Source organism: Labrus bergylta, chromosome 17 (assembly GCF_963930695.1).
Source record: "Labrus bergylta chromosome 17, fLabBer1.1, whole genome shotgun sequence".
Taxonomy (NCBI): Eukaryota; Metazoa; Chordata; class Actinopteri; order Labriformes; family Labridae; genus Labrus; species Labrus bergylta.
The window spans coordinates 17,473,246-17,486,477 of NC_089211.1; the positions used below are offsets into that span (position 1 = coordinate 17,473,246).

General features: G+C 39.5%; 1 protein-coding gene across 2 annotated transcripts in view; it reads right to left on the minus strand.

Annotated features, from left to right (window-relative positions):
- The window catches only part of ntng2b (netrin g2b), a 79,950-nt gene that overhangs the window by 3,130 nt on the left and 63,588 nt on the right, over positions 1–13,232 (minus strand). For both annotated transcript variants that reach the window (XM_065965639.1, XM_065965640.1), the window contains 18 exons: positions 12,831–12,935; positions 12,562–12,648; positions 11,991–12,242; positions 10,856–10,951; positions 10,585–10,689; positions 10,377–10,493; positions 9,474–9,686; positions 9,223–9,294; positions 8,973–9,059; positions 8,722–8,811; positions 8,470–8,580; positions 8,201–8,302; positions 7,009–7,089; positions 6,596–6,667; positions 6,439–6,510; positions 5,820–5,957; positions 4,397–4,471; positions 2,470–2,637 (listed from right to left, as the gene is read on the minus strand). In XM_065965639.1, coding sequence (XP_065821711.1) covers positions 2,470–2,637; positions 4,397–4,471; positions 5,820–5,957; positions 6,439–6,510; positions 6,596–6,667; positions 7,009–7,089; positions 8,201–8,302; positions 8,470–8,580; positions 8,722–8,811; positions 8,973–9,059; positions 9,223–9,294; positions 9,474–9,686; positions 10,377–10,493; positions 10,585–10,689; positions 10,856–10,951; positions 11,991–12,242; positions 12,562–12,648; positions 12,831–12,935 — 2,043 coding nt within the window. The remainder of the gene's footprint in view (positions 1–2,469; positions 2,638–4,396; positions 4,472–5,819; positions 5,958–6,438; positions 6,511–6,595; positions 6,668–7,008; positions 7,090–8,200; positions 8,303–8,469; positions 8,581–8,721; positions 8,812–8,972; positions 9,060–9,222; positions 9,295–9,473; positions 9,687–10,376; positions 10,494–10,584; positions 10,690–10,855; positions 10,952–11,990; positions 12,243–12,561; positions 12,649–12,830; positions 12,936–13,232) is intronic.

The window sequence follows — 13,232 nt, forward strand, 5'->3', positions numbered from 1 at the left end:
ATTTGTCTAAAGTCACAAAACACGTAAGTCTTTTCCTAAACCCTTGATCTGTTTGAAGTATCAGTTAAACAGTCAAATGAAATGACAGGTGTCAGAAAGTACAATCCATATATTAGACGTTGTTTGGGAAACTAATCCTATCTTAAAAGGAATTCAGGCTCTTTTGATGGCAGTATACATGCTTTCAAAGGCAGGTAGAAGAAGTGAAGGGAACATGGTGGTGCCTTTGCAGTCGAGGGAGACGCAGAAGTGTTTTTGTTGTGCTGCATAATTAAACGAATAGAAATGCAGTATGTTGGAGTCTTATCATTTACACGGCCTTTCAAACAACACAAACATCTAATCACATTAGCTTGTTGATGACATGCTCAAACATCTGTTTGTCCAATTAAAATCTTAAATTAATACTGAGCTTAATGTCAAAGCAGTTAAAAAAAAGGTTTACCTCTCTAGGGTTCACCTCCTTTTACACAAAATGACTCTGAACTATCGCAATTTGTTATTACATCAATTTCACTAATTTCTTCCAGGAATGATCATTACCAATAAATATAATATGGAAGCTGACTAATCAGCGATAGCTGGTTGCAGATCCCCGTCCTATCTAGGGGCAAAAATAAATTGCAGTGCAGCATATCGTCTGCCAGCTGATGATCGACCGATGCTTTTTCTTGATTTTGTTGTAAGCTGATATCGTCTACTTGAACAAAAATCCAAAATAGAGAATTTTCTATGAAACTTATCATTAAATATTAATCAAATCTAACAAGCCAAGAGGTCCAGATTACACAACCACAGCAATGCAGATGGATGTTTGTGTTTGTGGGTCATGTGCATGAATACTGACTCTTGCATGTGAGCCAATGAGTGTCCGTGTCTATGGCGGATGTGTATCTGTGTAGACTGTGTGTGCAGCAGATGCTTTAGTGTTTGGGAGGAGCTGGTGTGATCTGATTTCTTTTGCCGTGCTCCATGTACCAGGATTCTGGCAGAGGAGCTAATGGGGCCTTATTTGTGCTGACTCCAAGGCCTGGCCCTGTGTGCGCCCCAACCACTGTGAGTTTTTACCCTCCAACCCCCTGCAGTCCACCTACAGATGGACCCAAATCAACACCAGATTTTGGCTCCACGGATGTGCAAACAGAGTGACCTCTTATTATGGTTTGACCTTATTGAGACTGAGTTTAAAAAGAGCAAAGACTTTACATAAAACGGTGTGTTACTGTCCAAAAGATGCACGAATATTTACCCACAGTACATCTAGAAAAACAGTTGAATGTTTGTTTTTGTCTTGGCTCTGAACACTTGAATACTGGGTAAAAAATTAGGCTTTATAAGTGTTGAATTTCAGCTCTGAGGGTGCTTGAGGGTGTACAAGGCAAGCTGTGCAGGACTTTTAAACCTTTTTATACTTAAAATACATACCCCAAGAATAAGGACAATGAAGTGGAAAAGCAATGTGATGATGCTGACGGATCAGGGGAGTCAGATGGGCGTTGTGTCACACTCTCCTTTGGTCCAAAATTTTGACAAGAAGCCCTAAAAACCTGCTAGTGTTGGGTCTTGGTTTTTGAATGATTGAATAGGTATGTGGTGTTACAGACTTTAGAGATACCAAAAAAATAATTCAGCATCTCTTAACTTGAGCAACGATCTCTTTAACTCAAAGATTGTAAAGGCTGTTATTTTTTTAAATTGTGAAGGAAAATGGATTGTTTCTTGAGTTCAAACTACAGTTCTTGTGATACTAATTCTGTTAGCCTTTTGGAGTTTCAATAAAATGCCTATCCCTGAAACAAACTGAGATAGCAGTAGTGTGTCCCGGGTGAGCATCCAAAGAGAAATCTACCTAATAATAGTGTTGTAGTGCTCAAAATCGGTCTCTTTGAGGGTCTTGTTTATAATAATACAGATTAAAACAGATTTAAAGCTTGTTTTAAACATCAAATATAAATATACCCATTTACTTGTTGTTCCCTTGTTGTACTGTAACAAGGAATACATAGAAGGAAAAACCCTCAACCTGAATCTGCTTTATAATCTAAGTCACTGTTTGTTTTCTATTTCTGTTTGCTGGAGCCAACACAACACAATGTTTCATACAAGTTTTAGAGCAGCATAGTTGAAAGAATATTCAATGAAATTTTTTTTTTTTTTTGCATCCATTCAGAAAGTCTTTTCTACGCTATATTCTTTTGGCACATTCACTTGGAAAAAACAAAGTCTGTGTCAATGGAGACTGCTTTTGGAATTTTAAAAGCAGCAAGACCTAAAGCATCTCCTTCCCAGATATTCACTCACTCAACACAAACCCCACCAGCATCCTCTCTCACGCACACACACACACACACACACACACACACACACACACACACACACACACACACACACACACACACACACACACTGTCCCCCCTCCATACACTCTCTCTGCCCCCACCACTCTCCACACTTCTCCTGCACACTGACCGATGCAGACGCCCTCATCATCCAGCTCGGCAGAGGCGTTGCGGAAGTATCCCAGCCTGCAGTGTTGGCAGTTCTGGCCCCTGGTGTTGTGCTTGCAGCTGACGCACGTGACGATGTTCAGGTAGTCGATGTAGCTGCAGCGGTTGGAGTGGCCGTAGCACTCACAGTCTAAAAGAAAAAGACAGATTTTAGATTCTAGGGGGAGGCCTGTTAAGAGTTGAAGTCAATACGTTAGAACTCTGAATTGGATTTGTTTAAGGATTCTCCCAGGATTCCTCAGTGACAGCAGGAAATGATTAACGACCCGCACTAACAGATACATCTGGAAGTTTCAGTTTCAGATGTCAGTGCACAAATGAATGACTCTGAACGGATTTTATGACTCGCCTTTCTGACTCTATATTGGTTCAATAAAGACAAACCACTCCCTCCCCATTCCTACACTCACAGTTGCTGAGTCTGCTTCGCTGGGCTGCACTGATTACTGATGGGAATTCCACTATCCTGTGTGTGTGTGTGTGTGTGTGTGTGTGTGTGCCTCTTTGTGTGTATGTGAACAGGCGTGTGAGTACAGGCATGTTAATTGTGTCTGGGAATTTAACTGCATTACCGGATGAGTAGATTATAAGCTACAGAATCATAACCGAGGGAGTTTTGAGGTGAGTGCTACGGTATAGTAAACGTTTTCGGACTGCACCTGGTGCTATGGAATCACTGTGACCCTGCTTAACCTTCCATTGCCTCTACTCTCTTTTACCCCATCTCTTCCTCATTTCCCACAGTCTTGTTATTCATAAAACCCTGCACAATTGCAGCTCTTAATTCAATTTTGTCTTTGTAATTCATGAATTATCTGAGAGGATTTGATTGCACGCTCGTACGCTTGACAAATTAAGCCCTCTTCCAAATTTCACACCCTAAAACCAAAGCCAAAAAAAAAAAAAAAAAATGCTGTGGAGAATACTGCAACACCTCTCTTTTATAATTTCCTCACAGTGAGAGAAATGTTGTAATTTTCCGTATGATCTTCATTTTGCAAAGGGGTGTAGCGAGAGATGGAGGGGTGTTGCCCCACTTTCTTGCTACATTTATCTCGGTGCGGCTTGGTACCTAATTAAGGTTTTATTAAGCTTTAGAAGTTGGCTGCAATAGTGCGCTGCAAGGCATCACTGTCCTCTAAAGAGGCGTTTACCAGGCATGTTTATGCAAATACACATTTAAATGCACATTAAAAAGTCGGAGTTTAGCTGTTTAATCAGCCGTCACATTATTATTTTATTATTGTTTGGTTGATGATGCCAGCTGAAATATTAATGAGCAGGTTTAAAGGAAGCCAGCACGAGGAGTCCCATAAAGTGCCTCTCTCAGCACTGAGGGAAGTGTGCTAGCAGAGAGGGAAGAAGTGCCTAATTAAATATAAATGGCCAATTACTCTACCGACTAGAGAGGCAATGGGACATTGTTCCACAAATTAACGTTACGTGTCAAGATGCTGCTTTATTGGTGTTTATCAATTGTGAATTGTTAACAGTGAACGACAGAAAGAGCCGTGTGCATTCAAGTGTCTGAGAGGTGGAAAGAAAAAAAATAATATTCTGCTAACAAGCTTCCTCTTTAAAATCAGTATAAACAACGATGTCAAGGAAGGCAATTGTTTGATGGTTAAATATGAATTTAAAGCACACTTACCTTAATCATGAACATAAAGACACAAAAACCACCAAAGAGTGACAGATGCATTGGGAAGGAATGAAAAACATGCAATGAAAGGAATTTTTCCACAGGTTTCCACTCTACAAACATCATCCAAACAACAGAAAGAGCTTAAAATCCACTGATCTGAAGCAAAGAATCCAAAAGGATTTAGCTAAGCTCAAGTCTCCTGCTGGTATCTTGAGACTGCATGCTGCTCATGTTGGTCTCTTACCTTTGAAATCATCGTATATGAGCCCAAACAACTGTCTGGCCTGAGGCTCTCCTGAGGTCAAGTACTTCAGAAGCCCTTGAGAGATGAAGGAATCCTTGTTTAAGACTTGTCAACCACATCTTTCATCGTGCTACAGACTTCTACAGAACCTTACCTTCACACAGCTGGAGCAGGTGTAGTCTATAGGTTACGATCAGGACTACAGAGGGGTTGTATAAATTAGATGGGGAGGATTCCCACTAGATTCTACCTGACAGAAGGGGGTTGCTTTGTTCTGTAAAGCTGACATAATCTTCAGCTAGTGCGGTGTTTCTTAACTGGTTGGAAAGAATCCAAAAGTCAAACTCAAGGTCTTTGACAAGAGCTACTAATGTGCTGAACTGAACTCAGTGTTTTCAAGTCTACCCTGACTGCTCATTATTAGATTCATTATTTATATTTTGGACTAGACGGCATGATTTAAAAAAAACTCTAGAGGTTTCAAGATTATTCCACATTCTCTTAAAAATACTCCAAAAAATGTAAATAGAACAGTCATTCTCATCCCGGGAAACCACTGTCGGTCAACTACATGGGAAATCTGGTATGATCAATATTTCTTCTCGAGCTTTCAAGCTTTCTTTTTCTTTTTCAAGGTTAACCATCAGCCGCAATTTTTATCCCACCATGGAAAAAAGGCCTTAAAGTGATATAAATACTCAAACATCTACAAATCCACAGGAACTGGGCAAGCTTAGGGCCGAAACCGATTTTGAGTTGCAGTCCAAAGCTTGTGAACTGTGATTTATCCATCCTGCTGAGAAAGTATTCTTCCTAATTCAAAATGTTTTTAAAAACTGTTGGCAAAAATTACAGTGGGAAAGAGATCCTTAAGATAGTCCCACTTAGCTAGACTCCACACACAGCCCTGTACCACCACAATAGTCTTGGGTGCCCTTAAGCCAAAGAAAAAAAGTGACACGAGGGAACAGGCTTTTGTACAACATTTGCATTTGGGAAGGCAAGAGCAAGCTTTAAAAATGGTTGAATCCCAAAAACGAAATCAACCCCAAAACTGAAAGCAGGATGGGACTTCGTCTGGAAATAAGATGGCATTCTGATACGAACAGTGTACATTTTGTGACTCACATACTACCTCTGAATGCACTCAAAAAGTGGATTTAAATTGAAGACTCTCTCAATAGAAGTATATCGACCTATTGTACTTTAGAGCCTTAGGTGAATTAAGGGAATAATAGAACGTGAGTTTTAAGAATGAACCATGCAATTGATGACTCGTCTGTGGGCTCACAAGGATTCAAATTACCACATTAAGTGGAGCTATAAATGCAATACTGTGTTAACTATTAACCTCATGCTGAGGAACTTTTGGTCCCGATGTGCAACCAGTTATGAATCACCTGGCTATTATACCAAACTCTACCTCTCTTGTTATCTTCTTCTTCCTCCTCTTCCTCTTCTTCATCCTTCTTTACAAATGTCCGATTCAACTCATGATGACCTCCATCCAATTCAAGTAAATTCACTCTGTGATGGTGGTGGATGTGGTGGTGCAGGTGCACTAGAGAGAAGCAACAACTCGCAAATCAATCTGTATCGATGATGTGCAGATGATCTTTTTTTTACCCAACTACTAACCTAACAAGACAACAACATCCATGAATGGTGAGACACCATTGCTTACATTGATCTAATTCACATATTCTAATGTATCCTAATATAATGAGTATTAAAGCTATGTGAAATGTTCTGAAAGATGTGTTGAGTTTAAGTTGTTAAAAGTTGATCAGGCAAGACAAATTCATTGTCATTCAAACAAATATGGTGCTCCTGTATTGTTGGTAGAATACTAAGATTGAGCCCATACAGCATATGTTGACTGACAGGTATTCATGTTGTTAAAGATACATTTAGATACCCTTTGGGTTTTTCACTGTGCGTTGCCGAGAAAGACTTTATCTCTACCCTATTCACGACACAACATGTTATCTAGAGTATATTTACTGTACTTTACAAGACCATACAGCCATTGTAAGAGATACCTCTCTTTTCAGCATCCCCGTGCCCAGATGGGATTCTGTGACCAGGACTCCCATGTTGCACAACATGATGGACTGAAACACCACAATCATCACTGACATTGCAAAAATGAACTACATTTTATGAGAAGATTTCCGCCACTTCATGTTAACAAGATACCTTTGTGCTCGTTTCCTGTTGTCATTTTAATGCCATGACTCTCAAGTATTTGTTTCTCAATGTCGTCGGAGACTGAAAAACCAAAAGCATCATTGTCAGAAAAAGCAAAACAACAAAACTTAAAATGCTTCCTTCCCAGCAATCTAATTTGTAATTTTTTCTCGGCTCTTCCAACCTTTTTTCCTTGTCTCTAAAAATAGACTTCCAATGAAACGAAATTAAGATTTTATAGCCCAAGTTTACCCACAGGCTACAGTGCAGTTGAACAGATAAACAGAAAGAGGAATGAAGATACATGTCTGATGTTTGTGTCCCATTTTTCAGCAAATTTAGCTTGTGATGAAAGTTCATCAACTAAATATTGACTGAAACACATCTGCATCTACAAAGAAATTGTTGCCACTATCAAATACCTTTTCTCTCATGGCCATGCACAGAGGTTGTCTTTTTGTGGCCAAGAGTTTCAGGTACTTGTCCCTCAGGTTTTGGGGGGACTGAAACACAACCACATCATCAACATAAGAAGATCATTTGGATGCATTTTGACATTTTTATGTTTCAAGGCGGGTGTTTTTAACGTTTAGGGTGTTAAAGTGGTAAAAGTTTGTGAATCACTACATGTAAATTACACTACAGTACATTAAAGCAACAATATGTAAGTTTTCCATTTTTGTAGTTTTAAAGTCGATTTAATAGTTTAATAACTTTCAACAGGCAGAAAGGCAGCCACCCCATTTCCACAGAGCGCCCCATTCACCCGTTTACAGCACTATGTAACTTTGGCAATGGGCTGCGGTTATCTCACAAGATATGCATGGCTTTACAGCACTAGTTCACAAAACAGCCTTCAGCTAAAAAGAAGCCAGTTCGCCCGGCTCAGTACTTTAAGAAGAGGGAAAGAGAAAGTGACCGAGATTGGACTAGATTGGACAGGCTTTACACATTGGTGAGAGCTTAGCAAAACAGTAGACTGCAAGCCCGACACCTGGCTATAGAGCTGTTTGATGGGTGAGTAATGTGAATATACTTCACATGCCAACAGTTTGCAAACTGTAAACTTTAGACACTAGCAGATTCATTTTTCTGGTCCGCTGTGGCTCCGTTGGTAGAGTCGTCACCTCTCAACTGGAAGGCCTAGTGTTCGATCCCCAGCTGAGCAACATGTCCGTTGTGTCCTTGGGCAAGACACTTAACCCCGCATTGCTCCCGTTGCTTCGATGGCGGTGTATGAATGGATTAGTGTTGTACTTCCTCTCTGATGTATGTCGCTTTGGATAAAAGCGTCTGCTAAGTGAATTGTAGAATTGTAGAATGCCAGTAATATAATGTAACTTGTTGGTCGACATGGATCGTTGGCATATCACGTGTTTGCATGCTTCAACAAAGAGGCTATAAGACATTCTGATTGTCAAAAAGTACATTTTGTCTGTAACAGGGAGGCGTAACAGAACTTTTATTACAGTGAAGTTACACTCAAGGGCACCAAATCACACCAGAACTTCCGACATATTGTTGCTTTAAACTACAAACATATGAACCAGTGTTTCCCCTACCATTATATTAGGGGGGAAACACTGCATGAACACTTCTGTCTAAAAGATGTACCTTTCACTTCTGGGTTTTGTTCTCTACGCTTATTTCCTCCGGGTTCAGATAAGGTTGTTGTGTTACGACCAGGAGTCCCAAGTCCTTCAGACGTTTGAGAAACTGACAAACAATATTTCTCATAAGCTGATTGTAGTGTTAGTACTGAATTAAGATACGGCTAACTAGTTCATATCGACCCAAAGGCTGTCATGACACTTAAAGGACACAGTAAGTACATTTCTGCTTTTTCATGTATTTTAAAAACCACAAGATAATTTCTAAATTACCTTTAGTCTCAACTTGTATTTCTTCCTCCAGTATTTCCTTTATGATTTCAGACGGGGATGAAGTTTTACGGACTTGACTCTCACGTCCCTGTCCCTCAGACGTATAGGAAACTGACATACAACATTTTTTGTAAATAGAGTACGCAGAAATATTCATGATTTTCTTTCTCTTTTTTTGGTGGCAACTTTTCAAATCTGAAATAAAAGATGATCTAATCTACCACGTATTTCAAACACAAAGTCTGAAACTACCTTTTGTCTCAGCAGTTCTCTCTGCTCTGTGCGCGGTTGAGGTCTTGTGGCCATGAGTCACGTGGACGTTCCCCTCAGGTTTATTGGAAACTGAAACACCACATCATCATAACAGACAAAAATGTGGTATATTTTTGTTGTTCAAAGGGGCCATTTTTGGAAAAATTCAAGGTGAGAGTTTCTTTGCACCATTGATCTAAAGGTTAACTACAATAAGGGATAGCTGTGACTACATTGGGATAAGGATTTACCTGTTTGCTCCTCATCCTCCCTTTTCTCTCTGTGCTCTGGTGAGGTTGACGTAAGTTGCTTATGAATCTCATGAACATGGTGGTTGACTGAAAACGTTATCATTGACAAAACAAACGACACAGATCATTTTATTATCTTTCTTCTGTTATTGAAGCTTAAAATATGCTAATATAGTATATAACTTTATATTTGACTACCTTAACTACGATACTACATTAACTTAAGTACTACTACTTAGTAAAAAAATACCTGTCCCTTCTTTTTGCTCCTTGTGCACAGGTGTTATTTTGTGGCCATGGGTCTGATGTACACGATTAGAGACTGAAAAAAATAAATTAAGATAAAAAGTTAAGGCAGATTTCTTGTTTTTAATATCCCAGAGATACATTATTTCTTCAGGAGTTGCCAAGTTTAATTTTGGTCTACACTTCTAAATATCTGCATAAAATGCAAACTACAACATATGTATACACTCTCTGTCTCTACATGTATAAATATACCTTCCTCCATAATTTCTGTCTTCTCTTCCTTCTCCACTTCTTTTTCTTCCTTCTCCACTTGCTTTGCTTCATTCTCCTCTTCCTTTTCTTTCACCTCTTTTTTCTCTTTCTCCTCCTCTTTCTCACGATCAACCTTCTCCTCCCCTTTCTCTGATGGCGTTGTTGTTTTGGCGCCATGAGTCCCATGAATGTGTCCCTCAAAGTTTTGCGAGTCTGTCATACCATAATCATCATAGTCAAAATGAGCAAAGGGAACATAGTTTATGTTCGCGTTTTTCACATCCTCCATATACTTTCCTATAACTTGTTATTTCTAAGCATCGCAGTCTGTATCTGTGATTCAGCCTCCAACCTTCAGTAATCAACATTTTAGTGTTTTATTAACTTTTCCTATATCCTGCTTTGAGCTTCAGTCTATGTCTGGTAGAAAAACAATCAACCAAGGATTTGTGGCAAAGGGTAATATTCTTGGACAATATTTTATTTGTGATGTTTCAAAGCAATAAATGCGCATATTCCCCCCCCAAGTAAAAACCAGTGAATGAAAATATCAAGTATTATAACACCCATCTAAGACTGCAGTATATGAATACAAGGTCTCAAGGGATTTGAGATAAACAGCTGGTGGTCCTAATTCTCCAGAGAGACGCTTTTAAATCATTGCAGAAGAAGAGGCCAAAACAAGATGATGTAATTAAATGAGAGCCGGTGAAACCAAAGTAAAAATATGCATAAAAACGTGAAGTCCTCAGTGGAGGGACTAATAACGAAAATGTTCTCAGGTTTCAAAGGCTGATTTAACACAATACAATTTTATGAACTGAATGTTTTACTACATCACAAGTCAACTACAGTATATCTAACTATGACTTGACCTACACCACATACAAAAAAAACACATACCTGTCTTCTCAGGTTGTCTTCCTTTCACCTCAACCTGCTCGTTCTCTTTTTCCACCCCATGCCCTGATGGTTTGTGACCAAGTGTCCCATGTCCATGTCCCTCAAAATGATGGGAGACTAAAATACCACTAGTGTCAATTACATATTGGACAAAAGTTTGAGGTATATTTTATAAAATGATTGCTACCAATACAAAAAAAAGAGATACCTTTCTTTTCAACTTCTCTGTCCTCCTCCTTCCTTCCCTCCCTGTTTTCAGTTGAGGTTTTGTGACCAGGAGGCTCATGAAGGGGCGCCTCAAAAATGTGGGTGGCTGACAAACCCCAACGAAAATCATCATAAGCAAAACCGACGACAATTAGAAACAAAGAATGCCAGGTTTTTCTGCCAATAAAAAAAGCGTACTACTGCATACTCCCTTTACTACAGGTGAACTACATAAAGCCACTGCCTTCACTACTGTACATTTCAGGATATACCTTTACGCTCCTCCTCGCCCTTTTTCTGCACATGCTCAGATGAGGCTGCTTTGTGGCCAGGAGTCACATGAACGGGCCCCTGAGATGTGTGGGAAACTGAAAAGCACATTTATGAATGAAATCACAAAAACAAATGGAGGCTTCCTTGACACAACAATTTAAAACCCTTTAAATATCCATCTTTTCCTTTTTTTGCCATTTCACTGAAGTCTTGGTAAACAGAGTTTAGATTTAGCTTTATCGGTTTATAGGTTTATAACTTAATCAATTGCATTTGATATGTTTCTAACAATATTTCTTGCGTACACTGTACGTAAGAAATGATACAGTCTCTGGGCGTAAGGACATTCTTTAGAGCCTTTGGTGAAGCCAGCGGTTATTCAGCGCCAAGATTTCCCTTTTCATGTACTGTTGTATGTTTGCAGTCAAGCTAGCAACTTAATACACGAGAAAGGGTTTGAGTTGAAAAACGTCTACGACCAGATTGTTACCTGCACTTGAAAGCAGATGTTTGTTTTTAGAGATAACCATAAAGCTAAACCTTCTTTAAATGATGAATGGGGTCCTGGATTGCATTGCAGTGATTGCATTCTCCTTCTTTTGCCCTCCATACAGACTAGTTTTATGTATACAGCCAATGCCTGCTGAATCACCAAGGGGTTATACTACTTGAACAATAAATGTACACCAGAAAGCTTGGGACACCAAAAATCATGTCGCTCTCCCTACAGATGATGTATTTATTGTGCCAAAAACTTTGTTGCCTGATTAACAACTTCTATCCTGGTTTCATTCCAGCCCCCTAGGTGGCAACAATAAACCTCTGAGCCAGTACACCAACCTTAAAAAAAACAAGAGGAGATTAACCATTTTGTTCAACGTAACATTGAGAAACAAGTTAAAAGATGTAGACACGTTTCCCCAATAAGTCACTTCCTGATCGTGGAAAGGATTTGAGCCTGACGTTTTGCTTCCCTTTAAGGAGACATAACTCCCAAATCTAGGTAATGTTTCCCAAAACTTGAGTCTGCAGCTCTGGGTTTTTCTGCACAGCATGTGAACTTCCATCTCTCATTTTTAGATTCATCTTGCAAGATGAATCTACAAACACTACTACCACATTTAACCAAGATACCTTTGCTTTCAGTTTTTTCTTCCTCCTTCTCCTCCACAACTTCCTCCACAACTTCCTCTTCTTCCTCTTTTTTCGCCTGCTCCTCCTCGTCTTCCTTTTCCGCCTCCTCCTCATTTTCATCATCTTCCTCCTCCTCCTCCTCCTCCTCCTCCTCCTTTTCCTCTTCCCTTTCTTCCTCCCTTTCCACCCAATGCTCAGTTGAGGCTTTGTGACCATGAGTCCTGTGCATTTGTCCCTCAAAAATATTGGGAACTAAAAAAAACACAATCTTTATTAATATTGAAAGCTAAAATTATTGCACACTCGGCTATTTCTGGTTGTCAGGTTCTCATTTTACACTATGGGTGTAGCTTATATGGAAATGTATCTACTGCATATTTAACACTATACAACAACACAACAGTAAGGACATTGGAGGGCACTACTTCTACTACATACTAAAGAGATAACTTTCCCCTCACTGCCTTGTTCTCTTTGCTCTATATGCATTCAAGCTTTATTTAGGTCTACTACACATCTGCACAATGGGGAACCTCTACACTATACCAACATTACACCTTAAAAGATTTACCCGTCTCCTCTTTCTTTTCTTCCCCGTTCTCAGACGAGGTTGTTGTTTTGTGGCCATGAGTCTGATGTCCTTGAGGCTTGTAAGAGACTGTTCCGCCACGATTATTGTAAAAAAAAGAAGGAAAAATGTAGATACAGGTCTCCTGTTAGCAGCTTTTAGTTTTAAAAGCTCCATTTTTTTCCTTCAACTTACAGAGTTCTATTGCTTTTTCCACCACTACAACTAAGTACAGTTGACTTTAACCACTACAGTACAAACAAAAACAATACCTGTCCTGTGAGCTTCTCTTTCCTCCTCCTTCCTTTCCTCTCTGTTCTCAGAGAAGGTTTTGTGGCCGTGACGCTCATGTGGCGGTCCCTCAGATTTGTACCCAACTGAAACACCACAATTGTCATTGACATAACGAGTAAAAAAAAAACATCTCCCACTCTAAATTATACATGCTCTTTTGTCAGCACGGCACCCTGAAGAATAAATTCACTTTTGCTTCATCCTTATTCCAGTTTTTCATTTCATGCCCTTCAGCTCCAGTCTCAGATAGAAAATATGACACCCATCCTGTTGGTGCTAAAATTATGTTGTTGCTGTGTCGCTTGACTGACAGACTCATATCCATGAAAAGATAAATTTAGATACTGTTCTATTGTTTTTTTTAGGTTTAGGCTGCCAGT